The sequence below is a fragment of the Macrotis lagotis genome, chromosome 8 (genome assembly GCF_037893015.1).
Source record: "Macrotis lagotis isolate mMagLag1 chromosome 8, bilby.v1.9.chrom.fasta, whole genome shotgun sequence".
Lineage (NCBI taxonomy): Eukaryota > Metazoa > Chordata > Mammalia > Peramelemorphia > Peramelidae > Macrotis > Macrotis lagotis.
This window is the reverse complement of record NC_133665.1, coordinates 53,670,584-53,684,570: the sequence shown is the minus strand read 5'-3', so window position 1 is coordinate 53,684,570 and position 13,987 is coordinate 53,670,584. Positions and strand designations below refer to the sequence as shown.

At 39.9% G+C, this 13,987-nt stretch overlaps 1 protein-coding gene across 3 annotated transcripts in view; it reads right to left on the bottom strand.

Annotated features, from left to right (window-relative positions):
* The window catches only part of HAGHL (hydroxyacylglutathione hydrolase like), a 32,168-nt gene that overhangs the window by 3,524 nt on the left and 14,657 nt on the right, over positions 1-13,987 (bottom strand). For all 3 annotated transcript variants that reach the window (XM_074197095.1, XM_074197094.1, XM_074197093.1), the window contains 5 exons: positions 11,635-11,752; positions 10,274-10,382; positions 9,860-9,963; positions 8,305-8,406; positions 5,331-5,410 (listed from right to left, as the gene is read on the bottom strand). In XM_074197095.1, the coding sequence (XP_074053196.1) occupies positions 5,331-5,410; positions 8,305-8,406; positions 9,860-9,963; positions 10,274-10,382; positions 11,635-11,752 (513 nt within the window). The remainder of the gene's footprint in view (positions 1-5,330; positions 5,411-8,304; positions 8,407-9,859; positions 9,964-10,273; positions 10,383-11,634; positions 11,753-13,987) is intronic.

Sequence of the window (13,987 nt, the reverse complement as noted above, 5' to 3'; positions counted from 1 at the left end):
ATTACCTAGCTGTGTGATCTTGGGCAAGTCATTTAACCCCATTGCCTTGCAAAAACAACAAAAAAATTATTAGTTGCTCTCCTTTTGGCAGAGAACTTCAGCAGATCTCCATCCAACTGAAGGCCCTTATCACTTCTATGTCACACCTGTGTCCCAGGCATGTAATCAGTTTCCTGAACTCCTCATCTATTTCCTCTTTCTGTCCAGATGGTCTATGGCATACTACCCCATAACAATATTGTTTAGTTTTCTATTTTTCATAACCAAATGCATTTCTTATCAATTCTTCCCCTGATTCTAATGCCTGGATTCCCTTCGATAGACCTTCTTCAGGCTTATTACTATTCTGCTTTTCCTTTTAACTCTTCTATTTCTTTTAGATAAGAAATAGCTTTCCAGAGCCATATTCTGATGATGAATTCCATCCCACCAACTTGCAGTGATACATACAAAGTCAAATTTGCTTCTTTACCTTGTTTGTTAACTAATGTCCTCTGTGTATTTGTGTATGTGTACGTGTAAATGATTGTGTTTTATCTATATGTAATATAGATAATATATATTGTATATATATAAAACATATATATATAATTGTATTTTATCTTATCCTGAAAATCTAAGTAGTTTCCAAAGTTTACTTTTCCTTCAGAAGAGTTACTCTTTATGCTATCTAGCTTGCTAGACATATACATACATATATATATATATATATGTATATGCAGTTCTTTTTTTTTTTTTTTAGATTTTTGCAAGGCAAATGGGGTTAAGTGGCTTGCCCAAGGCCACACAGCTAGGTAATTATTAAGTATCTGAGGCCAGATTTGAACCCAGGTACTCCTGACTCCAGGGTTGGTGCTCTATCCACTATACCACCTAGCCACCCCTGCAGTTCACTTTTGATTAGATTTGTAATACTACAATTTTTTTTTTTACCAGCTCTTTTTAGGTAAACTCCATCCCTGGCCAAAACGGTGTCATTTCTGCATTTTAAGCTACCATCCTGAAATCCAAATCCTCTTCTCAGACATCTCTTAACCAACTTTATACTTCCCAAATCTGCCTTTCTCTGCTGAAGCCCCTGAAAGAAAATACCTCTAAGCCATCAAGTTTTCAGTCTCTTAATCAAGATTTCATAATCCTTAGCAATACTTTTCTAGATTCCTTCTGGCAGTCTCATTTTTGCTGTCTTTCACAAGTAGGTAGTAATCAGGTTTAACAAGTTTTGGAAGATTCTTGGTCATATCCTAGAACTCATGCCCTCAGGAAGACAGAATATTTCTATGTTATTATTATTGTCAGGAAGACAACTGTGTAGGCCTTCTTCTGACCCTTACTGGATTGTCTTTCACCTGATGGTACCTATGGAAAAATCATGATTCCTTTGAAGGACAAGCAGCTGCTTCCTCCTCAGAGGGTCTAGCTTTCTCCTGTTTGGGAAAAATCTCATACATAACAGCAGAACAAGAAGACCAAACTACAAAATCCATCATTCCTGCCTTGGAAATTGCTAGGCCTATAAAAACTCAACTCAGTCCACACTTCTCTGTGCCTTTTCTCCTCCTCCCTTGCAATAAAGTAGTAGAGCATTCCTCCTCTAAAGTCAGATGCTGATAAAAGCACAAGGGAAAGGGTTGGGCTAGTAGTTACAGGGGCCTGAATAGAAGGGAATACTGTGGTTCACAAAAAAAAAAAAAAAAAAAAAACAACTTGTTGGAGTGGGAAGGGGAGGGATGATGAAAGCTTGACATGGCAGCCAAAAGAACAAATGTGATCTTTCACTTCACAAAGAAAAGACAACCTGGTCATGCCCCATAAGAACTATTTTTGAACATCATATCCTAACAAGGAAATAGCAAAACTGAAGTACATCTTGAAGAAACAGAGGAACTGGTTGCTGGAGTGGAAATGAGGGGAGCCATGGGATGAAATGACTATACTAGCTTAGAATTAGCATTTATAGAGTGCCATAGAGAGGCTTACAAAGATCTGTAAAATATTTTCTCATGGAATCTTCACAACAATCATGTATTGAAGGTGTTATTGTTATTCCCATTTCATAGATAAGGAAGAAGAGGCAGCCAGAGATTGAAGTGATTTGCCTGGAAATCTGAGTCTTCACACAGCCAGGAAGTGTCTGAGTTTGGATTTGAATTCAGGTTTTCTCTATCCACTGCACCTTGCTGCCTGTGGAAAGCTCAGCATCTAATGTGCATACTAGATTTTTGGAGTGCAGATATCAAAGGATTCAGGAAATAACAGGATGACACAGACTAAAATACTGCAAAGGAATGCAGTCCTAGAGGAAAGGGAAGATCTTGAAAATTAAATTCTGCAGAAAAAGTGAAATCTCTTCAATGAGAAGGAAAAAGGGTAGTTGTCTAAAAGGACAGATGTGAATGCTCTGAGAACTAGCCTAACAGCTTATAGTTTTTAAAAAAAAAACATGTAGAAACTCTGAAAAAGGTCAAGTACGGAAGAGAATAGCATTAGAAGTGCTAAACTCAGAACATGTGGAAGTTAAAGAATTCTAAGGACAACAAAATTAAGTGGTGATTTTCCTACATTGGGAAAAGAGGAGAATCAAAGAAGGGATAGGACTATTGCTATTCATGGTAGATTGGACAGTGATAACTGATGACAGAGATATTCAACTCTTTATTTTTCTCCTGTCTGAAGGAATGAATGAATGGTTTCCTCTTCCAATGAGAATAATATTTGGGATACAAAATTATGAATAAAAATGGCTAATAAAGAATGGACTTCCGAGTAAGGTAATGCCCTTAATGCGTTCGAGTCACCTGGTTGAACCATATTCCAAGCTACTAACCTGATAATGTGACTGCTGGGCCACTGTCAGTGAACAAGAAATGTGCCCCAGGACCAGAAAAAAAAAATTCCCTGATTGTTTTTAAAAGGAGGAGGGTGAGGGGCAGCTAGGTTGCACAGTGGATAGAGCACTGGCCCTGGAGTCAGGAGGACCTGAGTTCAAATCCGGCCTCAGACACTTCATAATTACCTAGCTGTGTGTCCTTGAGCAAGCCACTTAACCCCATTTACCTTGCAAAAACCTAAAAAAAAAAGAAAAAAAGGAGGAGGATGAGAAATTTAGGTATGCCAACCATAAACTAGTGAATTTTGACTTCTATTCCTGAAAAAATCCTAGAACTTAATATTAAACAGTTAGTGGAAAGCTGGGAAAGGAAGCAGAGCTTCTGAACAGGTCAGGTCACACTAACCAGATTTCCTTTTGTGACAGGACTTCTAGATCAGGGGAGAACAGAACATTTGACATGTTCTTGTGGATGAAGAGAAATGTAGACCCAGTAATTGAACTGAATCTAATAATATGAGCCATATAGCACCTGAATTTTAAAAATCAATTTCACAAGTATGAGACAGGGAAGGATTGGCTAGGAAATAGTCAGAAAAGAAATTTTAGTTAACATATGGCAACCAAGACCTAGGATTTCATTGAAATAGGGAACTTCAGAGGAAAAGTTTCCCACCAATGCAAACTGAAAACTATTCTTCAACTCAATCTTAAAGAGTTGTCCCGGGTGAATGACTTGCCCAAGGTCACACAGTCAGTGTGCATCAGAGTTGGTGCTTGAACTCCTATTTCATCTTCCAGACTAGTCTCAACTCTACAGTACTGCCTCTGTATAAACTTGGGTTTCTTTAAAAGATACAGTGCCCAGAAAAGGGAACAAAATGGTCTTACTATATCTTGCCCTCACTGTAACACATAGGGATACAGATGAGCTGGAGATTGTACAGAGGTATGTAAACACAATGGTGAAGGGTCTCAAGCTTGTGCCAAATGAGGACTGAATGAAAAAACTGGGGATGTTTTTATCTTGGGGAAGAGCTGGAGGGGAGGGAAGGAGAAAGGGAAGAGAGGAAGAAAAAAAACAAGAAGTAGCAAGGACATAGATCTCAGGTTAATCCAAGAGAAAAAACTCCCTTACAATTAATACTCCAGAAATGAGACAAGTGGATGGGCATTATCATGAGACACTGAGTTTTCCAGAAGCATTCAAGTAGAGACTGAATGAGCACTTAAGGATGCTGTAGACTGGATTTGAACTTTGATTCAGAAGGCTCTTTTTTTACTCTGAGGTACCTAACTGATATGGAAAGAAGATAAACTAATTTAAAGGTCAAGAGATTCCTACAACATCCAGACCATCACCAATAGTCCTGTTTTCCATCAAATCAGGCCATAGAGTAGTTCTGGCAAAAGCAAGTGAGAAGGATGGCCGGCACAGCACACCCTTCACTGTAATAAATATAATTGTGCAAGTCAATCCTCTGAAAATTTGGTAGAATGGTCTTCTTTGATACTGAATGATGATTATTATTTTTAGAAGGCTAAGAATGGAAGAAGAGTGTGATGGGTTTCTACTGACCCCATGGTTAACAAAACAAAAACCCTCTCAGTCCTTTCCTATATCTTTCACGATTACTAATTTTCAGAGTTTCTGAACCCTCTCATGACAAGTTCACTTATCCAGGCAAAAGTCCACAGGTAATAGAGCAGAACTTCAAGCAGCTCGCCATGCCTGGAAATCTGATGAGTCCAACTGTCTCCAGAACCAAGCACACTCCACTACAGCAAATGGTCCCATGAAGATATCACTAACTGGCTAAATTATTGCCAAGGGAAGACTTATGCCTCATGGGGGGGAAAAAATGCCCTGTCACTTGCCACATGACTCTCCTACCTAGAAGTTCTCTCACTCTAAGTATGTTGTCTGTTCCAGTGTAAATTTTTCTCACTCAACTACTAAGTTGACATTCGTGGGTTTACAACATCTATGATAAGAACCCCTGGAATAAAAATGTCATCATTGTTCCATGGAAGCTACACATTTCTTCTTTTTGTTTCTTTTTTTTTTTAAGGGTTTTTTTTTTTTTTTTGCAAGGCAATGAGGTTAAGTGGCTTGTCCAGGGCCACACAGTTAGGTAATTATTAAGTGTCTGAGCCTGGATTTGCACTCAGGTACTCCTGACTCCAGGGCCGGTGCTCTATCCACTGCGCCACCTAGCTGCCCCAGAAGCTACACATTTCTTAAACTAAAAACACAAGTGTTTTTCAAAACAGAATTTCAAATGAGTATACCTGGTGCTGGATTCTCAAGTTCCAGCAGCCCCTGGTCACCTAAGGGGTAAAGGTAGAGCACCTCCCGACATTAATAAGGCTCAGCTGAGGAGAAGGGAGCAGGGACAGAGGAAGAGGTTAGGGTAGAAGACAAGAGAGCCTGTACACATATGAAATATGTTCCATGTTTCAGACCTGAGACAAATCCAACTAATGGAAAGATACTTACACCACTCTCAGGAAGGGGTTATAGTGAAACTCCTCTCCTAGGGTCGAAGGCACTGTAGGTATATCATCATCATCTCTAGCCTGGAACAAAAACAGACTTTTCTCACATGCCATATATCACAGCTGTTATCAAAAAAAAGCCAAAGTAAATTGCAAGTACTTTGTAAAAAATGCTCAACTCATCTTTCTAGTTTTCCTGGCTTTCCTGTTAGTGGCTACCCACTTTTTTTTTTAATTTTAATTTTTCTTAAATTTAATATTTATTCTCATTTTGTACAATTAATGTTATTTTTACATTAGTAAAATATTCTTGTTTAAGAATAAACGAGGGGGGGCTAGGTGGCGCAGTGGATAAAGCACCAGCCCTGGAGTCAGGAGTACCTGGGTTCAAATCCGGTCTCAGACACTTAATAATTACCTAGCTGTGTGGCTTTGGACAAGCCACTTAACCCCATTTGCCTTGCAAAAAAAAAAGAGTAAACGAGATACCCCCTCCCCCCATAAATATAGACTTGCTTCAGCGATAAAGTAGTGGGGAGAGAAAAAAAATTAAAATTAAAAAAATAATAGTAATAATTGTAGGTATGCCCAGGTGGCGCAATGAACGGAGCACCAGCCCTGGAACCACGAGCACCCAAGCCCACATCCGGCCCCGTACACCCAACAATCACCCAGCTGTGTGACATGCAAGCCACCCGATCCCCACTGCCCTGCAGAAACAAAAAAGAAAAAGAAAAAAAAGATCCAAAATAAAATAAAATAGTAATAATAGTAGGGGTGGCTGGGTGGTGGACAGAGAATTGGCCCTTGAGCCAGGAGCACCCGGGTCCCAATCCAGTCTCAGACACCCAAGGATCACCCTGCTATGCGGCCCCAGGCAGGCCACCCAGTCCCATTTGCCCTGCACCCCCCCAAAAAAATAATAATAATATTAAAAAATGTGCTTCAGTTTTTGTTCTAACACCAATAACTCTGTTGTGCGTGGATCACATTCTTTATGATGAGTCTATGGCAAAAGTTACTTCCATATTTTTCCAACATTGCCATTGCTGATCGCAACTCCCTCCTTTGGTATTTCTCCACTGCCATGTACTATATTTTCTCTCTCCTTTCACTCTGATTCTGCTGTAGGGTAGCTGAGTGGCACAGCAGACAGATCCCTGGCCCTGGGGCCAAGAAGCCCCAAGTCCCCATACCACCCCTTAGGCCGAGAATCCACCTGGCCCTGTGGTCCTGGACAGGCCATCCAATCCCAGCCCCTTGCAATAAGTAAAAAAGAAAATGTGTTATATCTGAACACTCTCCCCCCATGGTCCATCCTCTCCTCCATCACTCACATCCCCCCCTTCCCCCTGTCGCCCCCTCTCCTTACTCCGAATGCCTATACCCCACTGAGTATATATGCTGTTTCCTCTCCTAGCCACCTCTGATGAGAGCAAAGTTTCCCTCATTCCCCCTTGCCTTCCCCCCTTGTGGCTACCCACTTTAAAGAAAAGCTAGAAATCATAAGGACATAAGCCTGACCCCCACTCTTTTCACAACACAATAGCCCTATATAGGTCTAAAAGAAGAGGAAAGAAGAAATTCATGACCATATACTATTATAGTCATATTAATGCCAGAAGGGGAAGACAATGAAAATGTCTAAGGGGTTCAAGAAGTGTCTGTAAACATCTAAGTAACATCAGATGAGGGTTATGAAATGTCATTTTGCCATAAACCCAATGCAATATAATAGAAATATACTAGGGGTCAAGTATGGTATAAGGGTTAATATAGCTGCCTTCTCAGTGGCTAACTTAGCTCAACACACTAGTTTTGGGAAACAAAGCAACAAGAATTAGCAAGGGTCAAGGGATAGGAGAAGCAAAAGTCAACAGGAGAAATGAAGTTCAAAACTGGCTTTAAGTAGGACTTGCTGGGTTAACTGTGTGTGCTATCCAAGGATCAACCTATGGAGCCAAGTGAAAAGAGGCTCAACATCAAGTGATTACTTTCTTCTACCACAACAGCTCATTAAATTGTCTACTAAAGTCCCTAATGGAACAAGTTACAATGAACAGGGATTATTATAACAAGCTCTTGTTGATGCTCATTCCCTTCTCCTCTGGGAGATAATAAGCAATGTGTGAAGAAAGTATTTCTATGTGGCACCAGAAAAGACTTTCTGCTTGGGAGGTAAATTAGATTCTGTTGGCTCCCATGAGGAGGGAAACTTCAGTGACCAAAGCTGCGACTTTGAAAGGGATTCAGATTGGTAGTGGAGATACTGGAGAACATCTACTGTGTCAGCTCATACAAAGGTAGGAACATTCAGGACTATATGCCCTATTCTTCACACATTGCACAGAGAAGTCAGAGTGCCAGCCAAGCCAAGAAGAATGAGCATGATTAAAGCAAGAACTCAATTGAATGGACTGAGCAGGTCCTGACAATTTCTTTGCATAATTTCTCTCAGGTTTATATCTGACTTCCTTATAGTCCAGATCAAATAAAACCCTATTCCTCCATTACAATGGAGCCAACCATCCCATCAAACACAGGAAAAATGGAAGCAATGATAAAACAATCCTTTATTGGGGTGTTCCTAAGATATGAGTTGTTTTTGCTTTATTCTACAAAGGGGAAATGAGAGAGTTGAAATACACTGTTGTTTATTTTCCAGTATTTCATGAAATAAAGACCTAAGGGAATTTGTCACTACCATCTTTGGAAAGCAAATACCTTACATATTTTAGCCTGAAATTTAATATATCTTAATCTTAATCTTATCCTAAATATATCATCCAGCATGCTTCCTTTTTAAGGAACTTTGGTAAATTTGGATAATTTTTAAAAGGGGGTATGTTACAAAAAAATAAATTTTTCCCCATTGTATTCTTAGTTTCAAAGCAGCTTATATAATGCCTTCACTTAATTCTTCCCAACACAATCTGGATGCCCCAGTTTGTCTCACCAAATACCATAATACTTACTTTGGCCCAAGCCAACTTTGTTTTCACAGTTTCATTATCAGGCTCCACCTTCAAAGCAAACTTGAGATTCCTGACAGTATACTCATGCCCACAGAACACTTTCTGCAAAAGGAAAGGAAGAGATACTTAGAGTTTTGTCCTGGCACATCCAGCCAACAGTAGGATTTTCCAAACTACCCCAAGCTCAGCTGGGGACAAGGTGGTATGTCAGCCCAATATCTGTCTGTTATCCATGCAGACAGGTTGGGATTCCCCAAATTTTTTGTGAACCAACAACTATGAGTCTTCACCCCCCCAAAATCTCTCTCTCAATTTATGCCATTGAACTTGGATATTTCTCCTTCTTTCTACACCTAGACTGGCTCTCTAGAACTGATGCAAGTAGTAGGACTATAGACAGAGAGAAAAGAAAGAAACTCAAGGATCTAAATCACACACACACACACACACACACACACACACACACACACACAGGATCAAAGTGGCAGAATAGATTAAAACTCAAGTATTCCAGGATTTAACCTTGTAGATCTAGGTAACATTTCTTGTCTTGGAGACTTGTGTGTGTGCAAAGCATCAATTAGCTTAGATCAATTAGCTTATTCCTGTAACCTACACCAAGCCCCTAAACCCCATCACAGGATGGCTTCCAATCCTGGTCCCAGACTGAGACATTCCTAGTCACAGACTGAATTCTGATTCTAATCCTTAACTTTCCCTGTTACTTCCCCACTATCACCAAAAAAAATGCTATATAAAAGGGCAAACAGGTGAAAAAATGTGGTTAGTACAAGACAGTCCATTTCCACTGCTGTAGATTTGCTTCAGAAAATATATCTTACTAAGGATAAAAGACTGGCCCATAATATTTGTAACATAAGGCAAAAGTTGTATAGGATATATAAATATAGCTGGTTATCTGCTCCAATTTTGAAAAAGGACTCAGTATATAACTACTAATTGACTATCCAAGAAACAGCATCCCGAGACACAACTCAAGATAGAAGGAAGAATAGATATTAACCATTTGTTTCAATTATGGTGAATAAGTGTATTTTTAATCAGTTCCAGAAAGGTTATATACCTGGACAGGAAGGTCCCATATGCAAGCTATTTTATTCTCATCATTTTTGCCATTTAATGCATCCCTTGATACCCATGGGCAAAGTTCCCATTGCAAGCAGGCATAGAACTGACTATTCAAGAGACTACTGGGCCATGTTTGTTGGCCATGCCTAACAAAAACTTAAGTCATCTGTCCCTTACAGTTACAAACTAGATGACTGGCTCGTCTACAGATTTGGATTCTTGACTCTCCTCCCCCCTCACTTTCTCTTTGGGACTGGTACTACATTTCTGTTCATATCTTATCCCAGAGTATCTTGACAGTATGAGACCCCAGTCAAGCTGTCAGTCAGTAGGGTCAGGAAAACCAAGGAGACAGATAACAGATAACTCATCCTCAGTTCAACCTAAAGAGCCTCCTAAAGGGGAAAGAAGAGTCGGTCTCTGGAGGGAAAAAAGGAAGGGAAGTAGGCTAAGAATGGGTGCTCACAGTTTCCTTGGGTAGAGTCCCCAGGGTTTCATTAAGGCTCCGGTACATTTGTTCTGCTGTTCCCTCCAGGAGTCGACCACAACCACCAATGAACAAGGCATCTCCTGTTCAGGGAAGGAGTTAGAAAGTTCTTTCTAGTTGCCAGAAAAAAGGGACATCATGTAGAGTAGCACAACACAGTGGAAAAGAACACATAGTCATACACAAGCCCAGATGGCAGAAGGTGGACAAAACTGTCATGCTAGACATACACACACACACACACACACACACACAATCAATAATGTTAATCAAAGGAGAATGCATAGGGAATGATTCCAACTACAATCCCAAAGGAAAACCAAAGTGCTCCCTCCCAATCTTGCTCACCCTGCCTCCTAAGCCTATGTAACACAAAGAAACACCTCCAGGTACCTGAGAACACAGCTGGAGCATCTGGACAGTTGTCTTCCCACATGAAGTAACACATGTGGCCCAAGGTGTGGCCAGGTGTGAGCAAGCATCGCACACAGATGGCTCCAAACTGCAGAGGGAAGGGAAGGGCCAGGAAATTGCCTGGAGCCTTACTAGTTTTCCCTCCCTTTACCCTATCACACTCCACCATCCCTAACCCCTGACCCAAGGTGTGTTCCCAAGTTGCCTGAGATAGTATCTATAACCCCTATTCCATATCCTTCTTCTAGGTATAGTATCTTTCTCATTCTCATGGTAGAAAGTAAGATAGATGGGCAAGGGCCAAATTCCAACACAGAGGAGAGAGGACACCCCAGCAGAAAGGAAATAAGACTGAGACAAAAGTGTGTGTCTCTCATCCAGGATCTGTGTGGCAGGTTTCTGAAAACAAACAGACTTGGTGGTATCATTCCCCACTAATTTCCAGAACCCATTCTGCATAAAAGGGTAAATGATGAAGTCTTTGGCATGACTGGTCTTAGAACATAGAATATCAAAGTAGAAAGGTATTATAGAGATAATTTGTCCAACTTCTTTGTTTTGATAAAGATAATGAGGCCTTCCTAGGTGCAACTTGCTCAAGATCACCCTTCAAATTGGTAGGAGAACTGAGATCAGTTCTATTCCCACTGCACCACACTGCCTCCAAATGAAATATTTATTTACAAGACCAAAGAGAGCTAGCCTCATCCTTTAAAACCTGCTTCTATCCTGAGATTTGAGTCCTCTTTAATAATGAGATTTCACCATCTCATTACAAGACTCAGTGATGCCCCCTCCTGGTCAAAGCTTATCTCAGCTCCTTGGAAACCACCCAGCATCTTGAACCATTGGTAGACTCACTTTTGTTGCCATGTGGTTCTCCACAAAGGTCAGATAGAATCACTAAAGAACAGAGAATCCACTGAGTTTACTCAAGGTCACATAAGAAAACAGGAGCAAGACCACAGAGTTTCTGGCATCCAATCTTAGTGCCCTTACTCTGTACCTCCCCATGCCCTTGGGCAACTTGGTTACACTTAATATGCATCATGCCTTTCTGTTTCCATGTGTAAATCCTATCTCCCCACAAAATGAGCCTTCTAGACAGAGGATCTGGACCTCCCTCCACCTCCTCCCCAGAAATAGCACTGCTGAGGGGCCTGCCATGTGCCTGATAACTCTTGGTCCCTGCTTCCAGTCCAACAGCCTAATTAAACCTGTTCAATGGGGGAAAGGCAAGGTGGCACACTGGAGGCACAGGACATCCGAAAGGAGGAAAGGAAAGTCAAGGAGGGAAGGGAATAGCTAACTCTGCCCTGTCCCCCAGGCAGCCACAGTACCTTGAGCTCCTCATTGTGACTCAACTTGTGTGTCAAGGCACTAATGCGCTCATCAGCACCATACACCCGAAGCCCTGGACACAGCTGCACCAGCTCCTCATTGCCCCTGGAATGATCCCTGTATAGACAGGAAGATTTCAAAAACCCTTGAAAAGCCAGTTCTCTGCATCCCATCTTCTTTCCCCCAACTCCAAAAACCCAAGTGGGAGCCTTGATCCTAGAAAATAGAGTAAGAAGCAATGGGTAGAAGTGACTTCCTCTCATTAGAGATGTCCAACAGTGGAACGAACTGCCTCAGAAGAGTGGCTTTCATATCACTGGAGAGTTTTTCAAAGAGATGTTGAATGCTACTTATCAGAAGTGAAAAATTTCCTTGCACAGATTCTAAGAGTTCCTTCAAACTAGTTATATATCCCTTTCACATCGAGACTTCCTCAAGGCAGTTCAATATATCAAGGTTCAATATAAGAAATCTAATGAGAATTTTGGAGGAATTTTGCAGGAGCTGCAACAATAGTGGAAGTCAATAGACAACACAGAAAAAGGTTAGAAACTCAGAAATACATAAAATATGTTTAGTTTAGTATAATATCAACATTTTAATACAATAATAATTCAAATTTCTTCTCTGATATGAAAGGTCAAAAAACTTATGCATATTTTCCAGATTGTGGGACTGTATGATGCAGAAAGAAAAATTGTATTATAAAATAATGCAATTATGAGAAACTATGATGCTTTGACACATGGGATTTCCCCAACCTACATTCTGCCATTTTTTTCCTTAAGTCTGTTTCAGGACCCCTAGAAAGATGCTCCCAGGGAGCCACCACATACATGTAAAGAAAGGATCCCATTCTACAACTTGGATTCACTTATCCTTCACGAGATGCCTGGTATATTAGTTCCTCCATTTGCCACCAAGCTGGAGATCCTGTGGCTTTGATTTCAAGGCCTTCACCTTCCACCATTTTCTACACTGATCCTCGAATTCACAACTTTAGCCAGGAGGGACACTGAACTTCCTCTGAATTCCATGCATTCAGATATATACCCAATCCCGATCTATCATTGCTAACCCTCCTGATTTCTTCTTTCTTATGTACACACATCAATAGACCCTTCATACCATAAGAATAAGTTTCTAAGGTTGGGGGAGGGGTTGGTTTGATTTTTAACAAAGGAAAAGAGATAATTGTTCAATAAGTGTTCTTTGGTTCAACAAAATTCTTTCTTCAGAATACTCCTGTAGACAAGTAATACGAATGCTGTCGGCCTCATTTGACATTTGGGGAAACTGAGATTACAAGAGAAAAATTACTTAGGATTCCATACTTAGAGATGAAGGTTCCTTACAGGTCATCTAATCCAGCTTCATCATTTTATAGATGAGAAAACAAAGCCTCAATGAAGTAAAGTGACATGAGCAAGGACATTAATAGTAAATGGCAGAACTGGAGTCAAACCAAACTCTCACTGCAAATCTTGAGTTCTTTCTACTTTACTGTCCTGGACAGTAGGTCACATAACTAATATGTTGGAGAGTAATCTCAAACTACATCTACTAATTATTTATCTACACATAGAAATCTACCACATCCCAAATTACAGAAAACCTTAGCTTTCTTTAAATATGTATGTATTATACATGCATATATATTTACATGTTTTAAAATTTTTGATTTTCATATTCTCTATCTCCCAAACTTCCTCCATCCATTGAGAAGATAATCAATATATCAATTATGCTTATGAAGTCAAACAAAATATTTTCACATTAACCATGTTTCAAAGAACAAAAAACAATTTAAAAAATAAAAAGCAAGAAATATAAAGTAAAAAAATTATGTTTCAATCCATACTCAAGAGATCATCAACTCTCTCCTTGGAAGTAAATTACCATTTTCCATCATAGGTCCTTTGGAATTGTCTTGGATTACTGTACTGATCAGAGGAGCTAAAACTTTCCCACTTGAATATGTTACAATATTGATATGACTGTGTTTGATGTTTTCCTATTCGGCACATTTTGTATTCATATAAATCATCCCATATTTTTTCAAAACCATTCTACTCATCATTTTTATATCATAATAATATATATATCACAACTTCCTCACCCTTTAGGTATAAATTATGTATCCTTTTTGACCTTATCTTAATATTCTGTGTGAGATGTTATTCTATGCCTACTTTGACAAACTGCTCTCCAGTTCCTCCAGGAATTTCGGTCAAATGGTGAATTCTTGCCCCAAAGGCTTGGACCTTTGAGATTGTCAAAAATTAGATTAGTATGGTAATTTGCCACTATGTATTATGTACCTAATCTATTCCACTGATCCGCCACACTATT